Raw genomic sequence first — 14178 nt, forward strand, 5'->3', positions numbered from 1 at the left:
ACTCACTCACTCACTCACTCACTCACTCACTCACTCACTCACTCACCCCCTCACTCACACTACTTTATTGTGTTGTACAACACACTCCCTCCTTAGCCCAGTCAACTCACTCAAAAGTTAATATATAATTCAGCCTCTACATTATATACTGTATATATACTGCAACTTTATCTCCTGTTATGACTTTAAACAGCGTGGTAGCGTCCCCAATTATGTCGTAAAACCTTTGCACCCACACTCCAATTAGATTTTCTGTCTAATATATCTATCTCTCTTCTCTGTGTACCTGTGCTACTCTCTGGATATCTGGACCAGCCATGGTGGTGTGTCTGACTGGGCTATGGAGGTATCGGAATTACCTGGTCATATTCCTCACCCCACTGTTGATTCTACCTCTACCCATAATAGTTGGGGGACCGGTAAGAGTGTGTGTGTGTTTACGTGTGTTTGTTTGTGTATAACTGAGGCTTTGATGTGTTTGTTTTAACCCTGTTGAAAGTTCAGAAGTTATTCTTAGTTGAGGATAAAGTTATGAAGCAATTCAAGCCCTGGTCGTACACAAATTGAATGCCTAAATTCCTAGACAACTCTGTATTTTTATTAAAGCTTCACTGAATATTTTGGTTACACGTCTGTATGACATTTCCATTGTATTTGTGCCATTTGTAATTATTTCCAAATATCCAGGAATCTACTGTAGACTGGTAATATAGTGTGTGTAGATAGGAGCTTCAGCAGCCATGCACATTACAGGTTGAGTACCCTGTGAGTTACGGTTGTCCTCCAGGACAATAAATCATCATGAATGAAAGACTTGCGTTTCAGGCAGTTTATAGTTCTTCATCTTTTATCATCAATGGCTTACCGTGTGTCATAAAATATATTTGTTTCTCCAGAATCCTGTTTTTCCCTTTTAAGAATGTATTTGATTAACTTCATGTATCAACATATATATTAAAGGGGCAATCTGCAGTTAAAACAACTACAAAGGTTCACCCGTCACTGATTAAAACTTTTGGTAAAAGCTGAGGGATGGGGCTGGGGAAATATAACCACTCTCAAATTCATAGATGGCGCTATGTATGCAAGGACTGACCATCTATCGTATAAAAATGATAGTTTTAACCATATTTTGAGACTATACAGTGTGTGTTAACATTACATTGTTTACAAACATTGGAGTTAAACAAGCTCATATTTTGGGTTCTGATAGAGTATGACAGTTGAACTAAGCTCATTAAGCAATATAAGTTATATTCTTCAAGAATTATTGTTATTTACTAAGCATTGTAAGAACACCTGTAACTGAAACTAACTTATTGAATAGATGTATTGAATTGCACACAATAAGATATCTTTATATGTTCTAAAATAGTAATACTACTTGTCAGTGCTTTGATGCTGTTGGCTGTGTGTCAGATGATTGTTCACTGAGAACAAAATGGTCCTGAGAGAGGACGTGTATCCTACAACAACAGTGTGTCCTACAACAACAGTTGTTGTATGCTACCTACCACAACAGCCCTCTCACAGTATGTGTGTGTGTGTGTGTGTGTGTGTGTGTGTGTGTGTGTGTGTGTGTGTGTGTGTGTGTGTGTGTGTGTGTGTGTGTGTGTGTGTGTGTGTGTGTGTGTGTGTGTGTGTGTGTGTACAGGAGGCTAGTTGTGGCTATGTGATCATCCTGACGGCCCTGTACTGGTGTACAGAGTGTATGCCCCTGGCTGTGACCGGTCTGCTGCCTGTCATCCTCTTCCCTATGATGGGCATTATGGAGTCAAGTGAGGTACCAACACCACTCCCCTCTCCCCTCTCTACTCAACCACCTTCATACCTAATGACTGGTTCTTACCCACCCACTAGACTCAGCAATGGAGAAAACAAGATTCTGTTTTATGATCAGAATAAACAGGTCAACAGTTGTTATGACTAAAATGTGAAATGTAAATCTTGGTTTAGTAGATACAGTGTTGAGGACGTATGAATAAAGCACCTACACTACGGTTCAAAAGTTTGGGGTCGCTTAGTAATTTCCTTGTTTTTGAAAGACAAGCACATTTTTTTGTCAATTAAAATAACATCAAATTGATCAGAAATACAGTGTAGACATTGTTAATGTTATAAATGACTGTTTTTCAATGGAATATCTAGATAGGCGTACAGAGTCTCATCGTCAACAGTGAAGAGGCGACTCCGGGATGCGTTGAGTTGCAAAGAAAAAGCCATATCTAAGATTGGCCAATAAAATTAAAAGATTAAGATAGGCAAAAGAACACAGACACTGGACAGAGAAACTCTGCCAGAAGGCCAGCATCCCGGCGTTGCCTCTTCACTGTTGATATTGAGACTGGTGATTTGCGGGTACTATTTAATGAAGCCACCAGTTGAGGACTTGTGAGGCATCTGTTTCTCAAACTAGACACTCGAATGTACTTGTCCACATGCTCAGTTGTGCACCGGGGCCTACCACTCCTCTTTCTATTCTGGTTAGAGCCAGTTTGCGCTGTTCTGTGAAGGAAGTAGTACACAGCGTTGTACAAGATCGTCAGTTTCTTGGCAATTTCTCACATGGAATAGCCTTCATTCCTCAGAACAAGAATAAACTGACGAGTTTCAGAAGTTCTTTGTTTCTAGTCATTTTGAGCCTGCAATCGAACATATAAATGCTGATGCTCCAGATACTCAACTAGTCTAAAGAAGGCCAGGTTTATTTCTTCTTTAATCAGGACAACAGTTTTCAGCTGCAAAAGGGTTTTCTTATGATCAATTAGCCTTTTAAAATTATAAACTTGGATTAGCTAAAACAACGTGCCATTGAAACACAGGAGTGATGGTTGCTGATAATGGGCCTGTGTACCCCTATGTAGATATTCCATTAAAAGTCCAGCTACAATAGTCATTTACAATATTAGCAATATCTACACTGTATTTCTGATCAATTTGATGTTATTTTAATGGACAAAAAAATGTGCTTTTCTTTCAAAAACAGCGACATTTCTAAGTGACCCCAAACTTTTGAACGGTAGTGTAAGTACTGTTGATAAAGTCCTTACTGTCGATCCCATGTTTAGTATATTATGGTATTTCTAAGCAGAACCTGTCTCAGGCCAGTACAGTCATTAAGAACCCCCCTGTCTGCCTCTCATCCAGGTGTGTACCCAGTACATGAAGGACTCTAACATGCTGTTCGTCGGAGGGCTGTTGATGGCTACAGCTGTGGAACACTGGAACCTTCACAAACGCATCGCCCTCAGAGTACTGCTCCTAGTAGGGGTGAAGCCTGCCCTGTAAGAGACCCCCTTTACCTGTTTTAATTCTCCTATTACAGAGCTGTTTGAGTGTTCTGATAGCTTAATGTTGAATTATCTGTTTCCTTTTTAAATGGTCTCTCTCTCCCCTTCCTGTCTCTCCAGTCTGATGATGGGCTTCATGGGCACCACAGCCTTCCTGTCCATGTGGATCGGTAACACAGCCTCCACTGCCATGATGCTGCCCATCTCTAATGCTGTGCTGAAGCAGCTGTGTGACACCGAGGCCCAGGCAGAGGAGAGGGAGATGGACCTGATCTCCCTCAGGGGGGCCGGGCCCGGGACTGGGATACCTAAGGGCCAGGACAACCAAGCCTTTGATATGGGTGACAAGGAGAACAGTATTACCATATGTGTGTGTTGTTAAGAGGAAGTGGTGTGTGTGTGGGGCGGGGTGTGTGTATGTATGTATGTACGTACAGTGGGGCAAAAAAGTACTGTATTTAGTCAGCCACCAATTGTGCAAGTTCTCCCACTTAAAAATATGAGAGAGGGATGTAATTTTCATCATAGGTACACTTCAACTATGACAGACAAAATCAGAAGAAAAAATCCAGAAAATCACATTGTAGGATTTTTAATGAATTTATTTGCAAATTATGGTGGAAAATAAGTATTTGGTCACCTACAAACAAGCAAGATTTCTGGCTCTCACAGACCTGTAACTTCTTCTTTAAGAGGCTCATCTGTCCTCCACTCGTTACCTGTATTAATGGCACCTGTTTGAACTTGTTATCAGTATAAAAGACACCTGTCCACAACCTCAAACTGTCACACTCCAAACGTCACTATGGCCAAGACCAAAGAGCTGTCAAAGGACACCAGAAACAAAATTGTAGACCTGCATCAGGCTGGGAAGACTGAATCTGCAATAGGTAAGCAGCTTGGTTTGAAGAAATCAACTGTGGAAGCAATTATTAGGAAATGGAAGACATACAAGACCACTGATAATCTCCACCGATCTGGGGCTCCACGCAAGATCTCACCCCGTGGGGTCAAAATGATCACAAGAACGGTGAGCAAAAATCCCAGAACCACACGGGGGGACCTAGTGAATGACCTGCAGAGAGCTGTGACCAATGTAACAAAGCCTACCATCAGTAACACACTACGCCGCCAGGGACTCAAATCCTGCAGTGCCAGATGTGTCCCCCTGCTTAAGCCAGTACATGTCCAGGCCCGTCTGAAGTTTGCTAGAGAGCATTTGGATGATCCAGAAGAAGATTGGGAGAATGTCATATGGTCAGATGAAACCAAAATAGAACTTTTTGGTAAAAACTCAACTCGTTGTGTTTGGAGGACAAAGAATGCTGAGTTGCATCCAAAGAACACCATACCTACTGTGAAGCATGGGGGTGGAAACATCATGCTTTGGGGCTGTTTTTCTGCAAAGGGACCAGGACGACTGATCCGTGTAAAGGAAAGAATGAATGGGGCCATGTATCGTGAAAACCTCCTTCCATCAGCAAGGGCATTGAAGATGAAACGTGGCTGGGTCTTTCAGCATGACAATGATCCCAAACACACCACCCGGGCAATGAAGGAGTGGCTTCGTAAGAAGCATTTCAAGGTCCTGGAGTGGCCGTGCCAGTCTCCAGATCTCAACCCCATAGGAAATCTTTGGAGGGAGTTGAAAGTCCGTGTTGCCCAGCAACAGCCCCAAAACATCACTGCTCTCGAGGAGATCTGCATGGAGGAATGGGCCAAAATACCAGCAACAGTGTGTGAAAACCTTGTGAAGACAGAAAATGTTTGACCTCTGTCATTGCCAACAAACGGTATATAACAAAGTATTGAGATAAACTTTTGTTATTGACCAAGTACTCATTTTCCACCATAACTTGCAAATAAATTCATTAAAAATCCTACAGTGTTATTTTCTGGATTTGTTTTCTCATTTTGTCTGTCATAGTTGAAGTGTACCTATGATGAACATTACAGGCCTCTCTCATCTTTTTAAGTGGGAGAACTTGCACAATTGGTGGATGACAAAATACTTTTTTGCCCCACTGTATGTGTATGTGTGTGTGTGTGTGTGTGTGTGTGTGTGTGTGTGTGTGTGTGTGTGTGTGTGTGTGTGTGTTGAAAATAGTTTGTTTTGTGTCCATTACCCTCGACACCATCAGTTCTAGGTCTCTCAAGCCATTCTCAAACTAAACTACAGCCTGGTACCACTAGACTATGTGTCCATAAGTTTGCCATGAGCTTTCATAATCACAAGCTTATTCACATCTTTCTGTTTTTGTAATACATGATATCTCCCTTATTTGGCAGATGATGGATGTACTACTGAATGTATAAAGGATGTCAAGCCCATGAAGAATGGAATTCAGTTAGGTAAGTAGAATAGAGTGTGTATTCTCTCAACATCAGTGTTCCTCAGTCATGGTCCTTGAAACCCACAGGGTGGACAGGCTTTTGTTCCAGCCAAGGACTAACACACCTCATTCACACCTGTTGTGGATTCCCTGAAACACCTTTCTGTCAATTGTTTTATCATTCATCTTAGTAGAGGAACACAAGTAAGTAAGAGATATTGATAAGCTTATTCAGGATGTGACCTTATTGATTTTGTCTGTTCAAGACAAGATTGTTTCGACTTCTCTCATCTGGCTAAGATGGAATACAACTGACTCAGACATATTGTAGTGGTAGTGTAGCCTAGTGGTTAGAGCATTGGACTAGTAACCGAAAGGTTGCAAGTTCAAATCCCCGAGCTGACAAGGTACAAACATCTGTCGTTCTGCCTCTGAACAGGCAGTTAAAATAAGAATTTGTTCTTAACTGACTTGCCTAGTAAAATAAAAATAAATTCATATTCTATATCATCCCTGTTTCAGACTCCCTGAAAACAACAGGTGGAAAATATTTGCCCTAATCCCTTAGTTACCCTTAGGAAAACGTCTGACAGACTGACCTCTAACCCCTGAACATTCTGATTGGCTGACCCATGGTTCTCTCCCTCCAGAGCCCGAGCCAGAGGTGGAGGAGAGTCCGGAGGCGAGGGAGAGGAGGCTAAAGAGGGAGGCTAAGTACCTGAAACTGGATAAAGGCATGAGTCTCAGTGTGTGTTATGCTGCCAGCATCGGAGGTACAGCCACCCTCACAGGCACCGCCCCGAACCTCATCCTCAAAGGACAGGTCGACGAGTATGTTGATATGTCTGTTTATAAAGGCTTACTATGTATGCGTATTATTACAAGTAAATACAGTATGATAACGATCTGAGTAGCTCTCATTAAAGGGTTATTGAATACTGTATTGCACATGGGTTTAGCAACTGTTCTTCTCTGGGAAAACTGCAGTTCCCAGTGTACTTTGTTTACAGCAGCGTAAGCACAAGGCTGGATACACTGACTGTACAGGAGTTTCTTGGCTTGGGAGTTAGCTAACATCTCTGTCACTTCCTTGATAGAATTAGAATTCCCTGCACATTCCCGTTCAATGCAGCATTTTTTGGTGGGTGCACCGCCCGGCGGCCATGTTAGGTGTACCTACAGTACAGTACCCTTTGGAATGTTCATGTAACTGATGCTAGTTCTAATTCTATCATTCTATTATTCTTTCCCCACAGACTGTTCCCAGGAAATGGAGACATCATCAACTTTGCCAGCTGGTTTGGTTTCTCCTTCCCCAACATGGTTCTGATGCTGATCATCTCCTGGCTGTGGCTGCAGTTTATGTACCTGGGCTGCAAGTGAGTCCTTCTTTCCTGTTATGTTTTACCTCCAGTCAATAACATCCATAACGCTGTCTCTTGGCAGGAAGCCGAAGCAATGTGATTATGTGCCTGCAATCCATGTTGAAAGGAAACATATTCATGAACATATCCAATCATCAAAATGCAATATAATAAGCATAGTAAAACAATAGAAGGTAATGGTTTATGGTCATAAATCACTTACGTAGATATCCATTTATGTTAGACATTGACCTACAGACAAAGTAGATAAAAGCCTATATTAGACCCAGCGTCCTATACAGTACTGTAAAGAGATCAATTTGGCCCATTCACCCACAGCATGAAGAAGTTGTTTGGCTGTGGAACGAATAAAGATGGTGACAAGGAGGCGTACGGGGTGATAAAGAATGAGTATAAGAAGCTGGGCAGTGTGTCCTTTGCTGAGGGCTGCATCCTGGTGCTGTTTGTTCTGCTGGTCCTGCTCTGGTTCACCAGAGAACCAGGCTTCATGCCCGGCTGGGCCGCTGTGCTCTTCAACAAGGACAAACCGTGAGTGATAGATATCAGTATGTTCTGTGTTGTAACTCCCTGTGGTTCTGCCTGGTTATCTCGCTTTAAAAAAATCTGATAGCTTTCTGCTGTGTTTCCCAGTCTTTGCTCTTTGTAAGCAACAAATACAGCTATACACATAGTATATACATAAACTGTAATTACACTGTACATGTCTATGTAATTACCATATTAATACATAGGGACACGTTGAGTGGGACTGAGAGACATTGTTTATATGTAGATGTATATGTCCCAGGTATGTCACTGATGGCACAGTGGCCATGCTGATGTCAACGCTGTTCTTTGTGATCCCATCCCAACTACCCAGATGTGGCGGGTACTCTGAGGATGGTATGTGTGTGTGTGTGTGTGTGTGTGTGTCTGCGTGTGTGCATGCACGTTTGTGCATGTGTGTGTTTTATATATATCTTTGAGTGGTGAGTACATTAAGACCCGATCACTGGACACTTTAATAAATTGATCACTAGTCATGTTAAACAATACCAGTTTAATAATGTTTACATATCTTACATTACTCATATCACATGTATATACTGTACTTTACACCATCTACTGCACCTTGACTATGCCGCACGGCCATCGTTCATCCATATATTTATACGTACATATTCTCATTCACCCCTTTAGATGTGTGTGTATTAGGTAGTTGTTGGGAAATGTTTGATTATTTGTTAGATATTACTGCAGTATTGGAACTAGAAGCACAAGCATTTCGCTACACTCACATTAACATCCGCTAACCATGTGTATGTGACCACATTTTTCAATTTGATTTGACATGGGTGTGTTTACGAGTGTGCGATTGAGAGAGACGGTGTGTGTGTCTGCCTTTCTGTGATACTATTGTATAGAGCGGCCTTTCTTAAAGTATGGGTTGGACATGTTAATGGTGAGTCGTGAGGGGGACTCAGTCGGCGTCTCAACTTACTGTTGAGTAAGTCTCAGTCGGCGTCTCAACTTACTCAACTTACTCAATGTAAAATACACAATGTGCAGTTTTGACATTTGGTTGTCCACCATCAGTTTTCCTCTAGTTATGTCAGTCATTGGCAGTCACTCAGTTAGCCGTGTCAGCTAACATTTTTTAGATTGGTAAGATAGTCTAGCCAGCTATTTAAACGTGTAGTAGTCATGGCCGAATAGTGACCGGGCATGCAGGGCACATGCCCAGGGGTCCTGACCTCCGTCCCCATTGATTTTGTTAGCCACTCTCATTCAGATATCATATTAACATGGCAAAATGTGTAGAATTGTAGGGAATTAACTTTAAAACTAAGATGCTTCTCTCCTGCAGGAGGGGGCCTCTAAAATATTTTTGCCCGCGTGCTGGGAGGTCCCCCAAAATAGGGAATGTTTTTAGGAGCTTGGGTCGCAGGAATTTCTCATTTGGGTACCAGGCTGAAAAAGTTTAAGAACCCCTGGTATAGAAATGCAATCTTGCTGACTCAGTGCTTTGTAATTGTCCTGATAGCACTCTCACTTCCCAGGGCTCACACACGCTCGCGCGCACACACACACACACACACACACACACACACACACACACACACACACACACACATACACACACACACACACACACACACACACACACACACACACACACACACACACACACACACACACACACACACACACACACACACACACACACACACACACTCCAAGAAACATCAGAGGGAGCTGCATCGTGATAGCGCTAGCCTCAAGGTCAGCCCTACATGGCTCTACACTCTGTTCTGACCCTGAAATAAATCACTTTCAAATCAATAAATGACTGGTGGACACTTAGAAATACATATTTCCTTTTCTCCCTCTGTAACCTAAGCTGAGTTTAGTGTTCTTACTCCTGATAAGTGACAAGGTCAAGCTGCAAAACGAAGGGCTCCAGTAATTCAGCACCTACCTCTAAACGGAGGGCTCCAGTAATTCAGCACCTACCTCTAAACGGAGGACTCCAGTAATTCAGGACCTACCTCTAAACGGAGGGCTCCAGTAATTCAGCACCTACTTCTAAACGGAGGGCTCCAGTAATTCAGCACCTACCTCTAAACGGAGGACTCCAGTAATTCAGCACCTACCTCTAAACGAAGGGCTCCAGTAATTCAGCACCTACCTCTAAACGGAGGGCTCCAGTAATTCAGCACCTACCTCTAAACGGAGGGCTCCAGTAATTCAGCACCTACCTCTAAACGGAGGACTCCAGTAATTCAGCACCTACCTCTAAACGGAGGGCTCCAGTAATTCAGCACCTACCTCTAAACGGAGGGCTCCAGTAATTCAGCACCTACCTCTAAACGGAGGGCTCCAGTAATTCAGCACCTACCTCTAAACGGAGGGCTCCAGTAATTCAGCACCTACCTCTAAACGGAGGGCTCCAGTAATTCAGCACCTACCTCTAAACGGAGGGCTCCAGTAATTCAGCACCTACCTCTAAACGGTGGGCTCCAGTAATTCAGCACCTACCTCTAAACGGAGGACTCCAGTAATTCAGCACCTACCTCTAAACGGAGGGCTCCAGTAATTCAGCACCTACCTCTAAACGGAGGGCTCCAGTAATTCAGCACCTACCTCTAAACGGAGGGCTCCAGTAATTCAGCACCTACCTCTAAACGGTGGGCTCCAGTAATTCAGCACCTACCTCTAAACGGAGGGCTCCAGTAATTCAGCACCTACCTCTAAACGGAGGGCTCCAGTAATTCAGCACCTACCTCTAAACGGAGGACTCCAGTAATTCAGCACCTACCTCTAAACGGTGGGCTCCAGTAATTCAGCACCTACCTCTAAACGGAGGACTCCAGTAATTCAGCACCTACCTCTAAACGGAGGGCTCCAGTAATTCAGCGCCTACCTCTAAACGGAGGGCTCCAGTAATTCAGCACCTACCTCTAAACGGTGGGCTCCAGTAATTCAGCACCTACCTCTAAACGGAGGACTCCAGTAATTCAGCACCTACCTCTAAACGGAGGGCTCCAGTAATTCAGCACCTACCTCTAAACGGAGGGCTCCAGTAATTCAGCACCTACCTCTAAACGGAGGGCTCCAGTAATTCAGCACCTACCTCTAAACGGAGGGCTCCAGTAATTCAGCACCTACCTCTAAACGGAGGGCTCCAGTAATTCAGCACCTACCTCTAAACGGAGGGCTCCAGTAATTCAGCACCTACCTCTAAACGGAGGACTCCAGTAATTCAGCACCTACCTCTAAACGGAGGACTCCAGTAATTCAGCACCTACCTCTAAACGGTGGGCTCCAGTAATTCAGCACCTACCTCTAAACGGAGGACTCCAGTAATTCAGCACCTACCTCTAAACGGAGGGCTCCAGTAATTCAGCACCTACCTCTAAACGGAGGGCTCCAGTAATTCAGCACCTACCTCTAAACGGAGGGCTCCAGTAATTCAGCACCTACCTCTAAACGGTGGGCTCCAGTAATTCAGCACCTACCTCTAAACGGAGGGCTCCAGTAATTCAGCACCTACCTCTAAATGGAGGGCTCCAGTAATTCAGCACCTACCTCTAAACGGTGGGCTCCAGTAATTCAGCACCTACCTCTAAACGGTGGGCTCCAGTAATTCAGCACCTACCTCTAAACGGAGGACTCCAGTAATTCAGCACCTACCTCTAAACGGAGGGCTCCAGTAATTCAGCACCTACCTCTAAACGGAGGGCTCCAGTAATTCAGCACCTACCTCTAAACGGAGGGCTCCAGTAATTCAGCACCTACCTCTAAACGGAGGGCTCCAGTAATTTAGCGCCTACCTTTAAACGGAGGACTCCAGTAATTCAGCACCTACCTCTAAACGGAGGGATCCAGTAATTCTGCACCTACCTCTAAACGGAGGGCTCCAGTAATTCAGCACCTACCTCTAAACGGAGGGCTCCAGTAATTCAGCACCTACCTCTAAACGGAGGGATCCAGTAATTCTGCACCTACCTCTAAATGGAGGGCTCCAGTAATTCAGCACCTACCTCTAAATGGAGGGCTCCAGTAATTCTGCACCTACCTCTAAATGGAGGGCTCCAGTAATTCAGCACCTACCTCTAAATGGAGGGCTCCAGTAATTCTGCACCTACCTCTAAATGGAGGGCTCCAGTAATTCAGCACCTACCTCTAAATGGAGGGCTCCAGTAATTCTGCACCTACCTCTAAATGGAGGGCTCCAGTAATTCAGCACCTACCTCTAAACGGTGGCAGCTCAATATATTTGGTAAATACATGTGTGTCACAATGATTAAATGCACTTAGTGAAGAGTGAGAGTTTGGAGTGCAAGGCAGCAGAGTTTGTGAGGCAGACTTTGAGGTGCCTTGTCATGGCTCTTTGACTTCTGTTTTCGTATTCCTGGCAAAGAGTGTTTTCGGGGTCAATTTAGTATCTAGGATTTAATGATGGCCTTTGATTCCCGAGTAGGGAAGTAGGCATAAGTTAGTACAGTACCATCTAGGACAGAGTCCAGTACACTGTAACAATATAATCTCAGACCATATAGATTTGGACAGAGATACAATTTACCTTCCTAACTTGCATTACCATACGAACAAGTTCCTGCAGTAGTGCCTAGAATCGAGGCTATAAGGACCGTGATTGTAAACCTTGTGTCATTGTCCAGTGTATGCCTTGTCCCTGTAGGAAAGCCCTTGAAGGCCCCTCCCACCCTGCTCAATTGGGACGTGGTCCATAAGAAGATGCCCTGGAACATTCTCCTGCTAGTGGGAGGAGGCTTCGCTCTGGCCCGGGGCAGCGAGGTACCGTCAGTCTGTTGTTAGGTCGGTCGGTCTGAATTGGTCTGTGTGTCTGTCTGTGTTATATTTTTTGTAACAAAAATGATGACAACTGTGGTTATGTTTTTATCCGTGTGAAGACGTCTGGTCTGTCTCAGTGGCTAGGAGAAAGTCTGGCCCCCCTGCAGTCCATCCCTCCCGTTGCCATCTCTTTCCTCCTGTCTCTACTCATCGCCACTTTCACTGAGTGCTCCAGCAACGTAGCTACTACCACATTGTTCCTGCCTATACTGGCCTCTATGGTAAGAGCAGAGAGAATCCATTACAAATTCTCTTACCCACACCCAGGCAACACACATGGTAACACAGATGTTCACTTAGAAAACCTGGATCAACGATTTTAAGTGGTGCTAGATTTAGTTTGGAGTTTGTCATTTTGGGACTATTCCATTGGTTCCATTTTACCGGGAAAACTAAATCAAGCACAGGTAAGTATATGACATGTGTTCTGGACCCAGGTCCCAGGTCTGACACAGGTCTGACATACACTAAATGTTCATTTCACCCCTTTGACCCATGTGTGACCCTGTCTGTCTGTTCCCAGGCCGTAGCCATTAAGCTCCACCCGCTGTACGTCATGCTGCCCTGCACCATCTGTGCCTCGCTGGCCTTCATGTTGCCGGTGGCCACACCCCCTAACGCCATCGCCTTCTCCTATGGCAACCTCAAAGTCATGGACATGGTACGACCTACGACCCTTCACCCCTCACCTCGCACTTCTCTCCATACAGTACTTTGTATAGAGTGAAATACAGTACTGGATCCAAACTGAATTGTTATTTTTCCCTTCATGATTTCAGTCTGGCAATCTCTTCATTGTAAAAAACACTTTGTGATAATTACTGATATAAAAAGGGCTTTATTCTGTAAATAAATGTGATTGATTGATTGAGTCATTGAAACCAGTAGTGAAACGGAGCAACTCAGTTTGGATGCAGACTAGTAGAATACATGGTTGTGAAACATTCTGTCTGTGACCCATGTTTTTTACTGCACTGACAACAGGCGAAGGCTGGATTCGTGCTGAACATTATTGGTGTCATCACCATCAACATCGCCCTGAACACCTGGGGAACAGCTATGTTCAATCTCAACACCTTCCCTGACTGGGCCAATGTTACCACCATACCCACCCCCTGATCTAGAGACACCAGAAAGGAAGGAAGGAGGGAAGGAGGAGGAGGAGGAAGAGAGTGGAGAGATGGGAAGAGGGGAGAGATGCTGAATGTACACCTCTATCTGGGGCAGGCTGTAAACAGAAGACAGTGCTGATGGTCAACCTACTCAGGGTGATCTAAAGCTGCTACTGTATACACACTCCATATAACAACACACACAGTATCTGTTTACCGGTTGGACTGGTACTCCTCCTCCACTCTGTCAAAGTTTTGATTGTTTTGAATTAAATCAATTTAAATGAAACAATTTAAATGGTTTTTGTACAGCTAAACTCTGCAGGTTGTATTTGATCCTTTTTGGGATAGCCAAATCTGCTTACGTTTAGAGGAGCGGACACGAGGTGAAAATACTGTGTCTGTTTGGGGAATAGAACAGAGCAGAATAGTTATACCTTAATTACACGGTATTCTATGAGATCATTTATGTTTCTCTGAACATATTATTTTGTCAAAAACAACAACAAACTAACAAACATCTATTTAATGTGAATGGCAATCTGCGTTGGAATACAAATGTTGTTTTGATGTCAGGAAATCAAATGTAATTACAATTTATAGAATTAATTAAAGGAACAACTGACAGGATGACCATTCCATGACCAAGGGTCATCAGGGTAGTTGGTAATAAAATGACATATAAAAACATTTGGGTTATAAT

The 14178-nt window shown here is 43.8% G+C and overlaps 1 protein-coding gene across 1 annotated transcript; it reads left to right on the top strand.

Annotated features, from left to right (window-relative positions):
- Window positions 1-260: 260 nt before the first annotated feature.
- LOC135552858 (solute carrier family 13 member 2-like) lies at window positions 261-13905 on the top strand. Its single transcript, XM_064984769.1, has 13 exons — window positions 261-419; window positions 1655-1783; window positions 3148-3284; window positions 3411-3631; window positions 5580-5642; window positions 6274-6454; window positions 6880-7002; window positions 7327-7536; window positions 7796-7890; window positions 12191-12306; window positions 12423-12584; window positions 12887-13024; window positions 13348-13905. Exons 1-13 carry the CDS (start codon window positions 318-320, stop codon window positions 13480-13482), a joined length of 1812 nt encoding a protein of 603 aa, XP_064840841.1. The 5' UTR covers window positions 261-317; the 3' UTR covers window positions 13483-13905.
- The last annotated feature ends 273 nt before the right edge of the window (window positions 13906-14178 follow it).

The sequence above is a fragment of the Oncorhynchus masou genome, chromosome 13 (genome assembly GCF_036934945.1).
Source record: "Oncorhynchus masou masou isolate Uvic2021 chromosome 13, UVic_Omas_1.1, whole genome shotgun sequence".
NCBI classification, from domain to species: domain Eukaryota; kingdom Metazoa; phylum Chordata; class Actinopteri; order Salmoniformes; family Salmonidae; genus Oncorhynchus; species Oncorhynchus masou.

Bases quoted from the DNA above. Each gene is read 5' to 3' on its own strand.
- LOC135552858 (XM_064984769.1), top strand. From the start codon at position 318: ATGGTGGTGTGTCTGACTGGGCTATGGAGGTATCGGAATTACCTGGTC. The intron at 7,537-7,795 runs GTGAGTGATAGA...TATATGTCCCAG, and splicing joins CTCTTCAACAAGGACAAACC to GTATGTCACTGATGGCACAG. The intron at 13,025-13,347 runs GTACGACCTACG...CACTGACAACAG, and splicing joins ACCTCAAAGTCATGGACATG to GCGAAGGCTGGATTCGTGCT.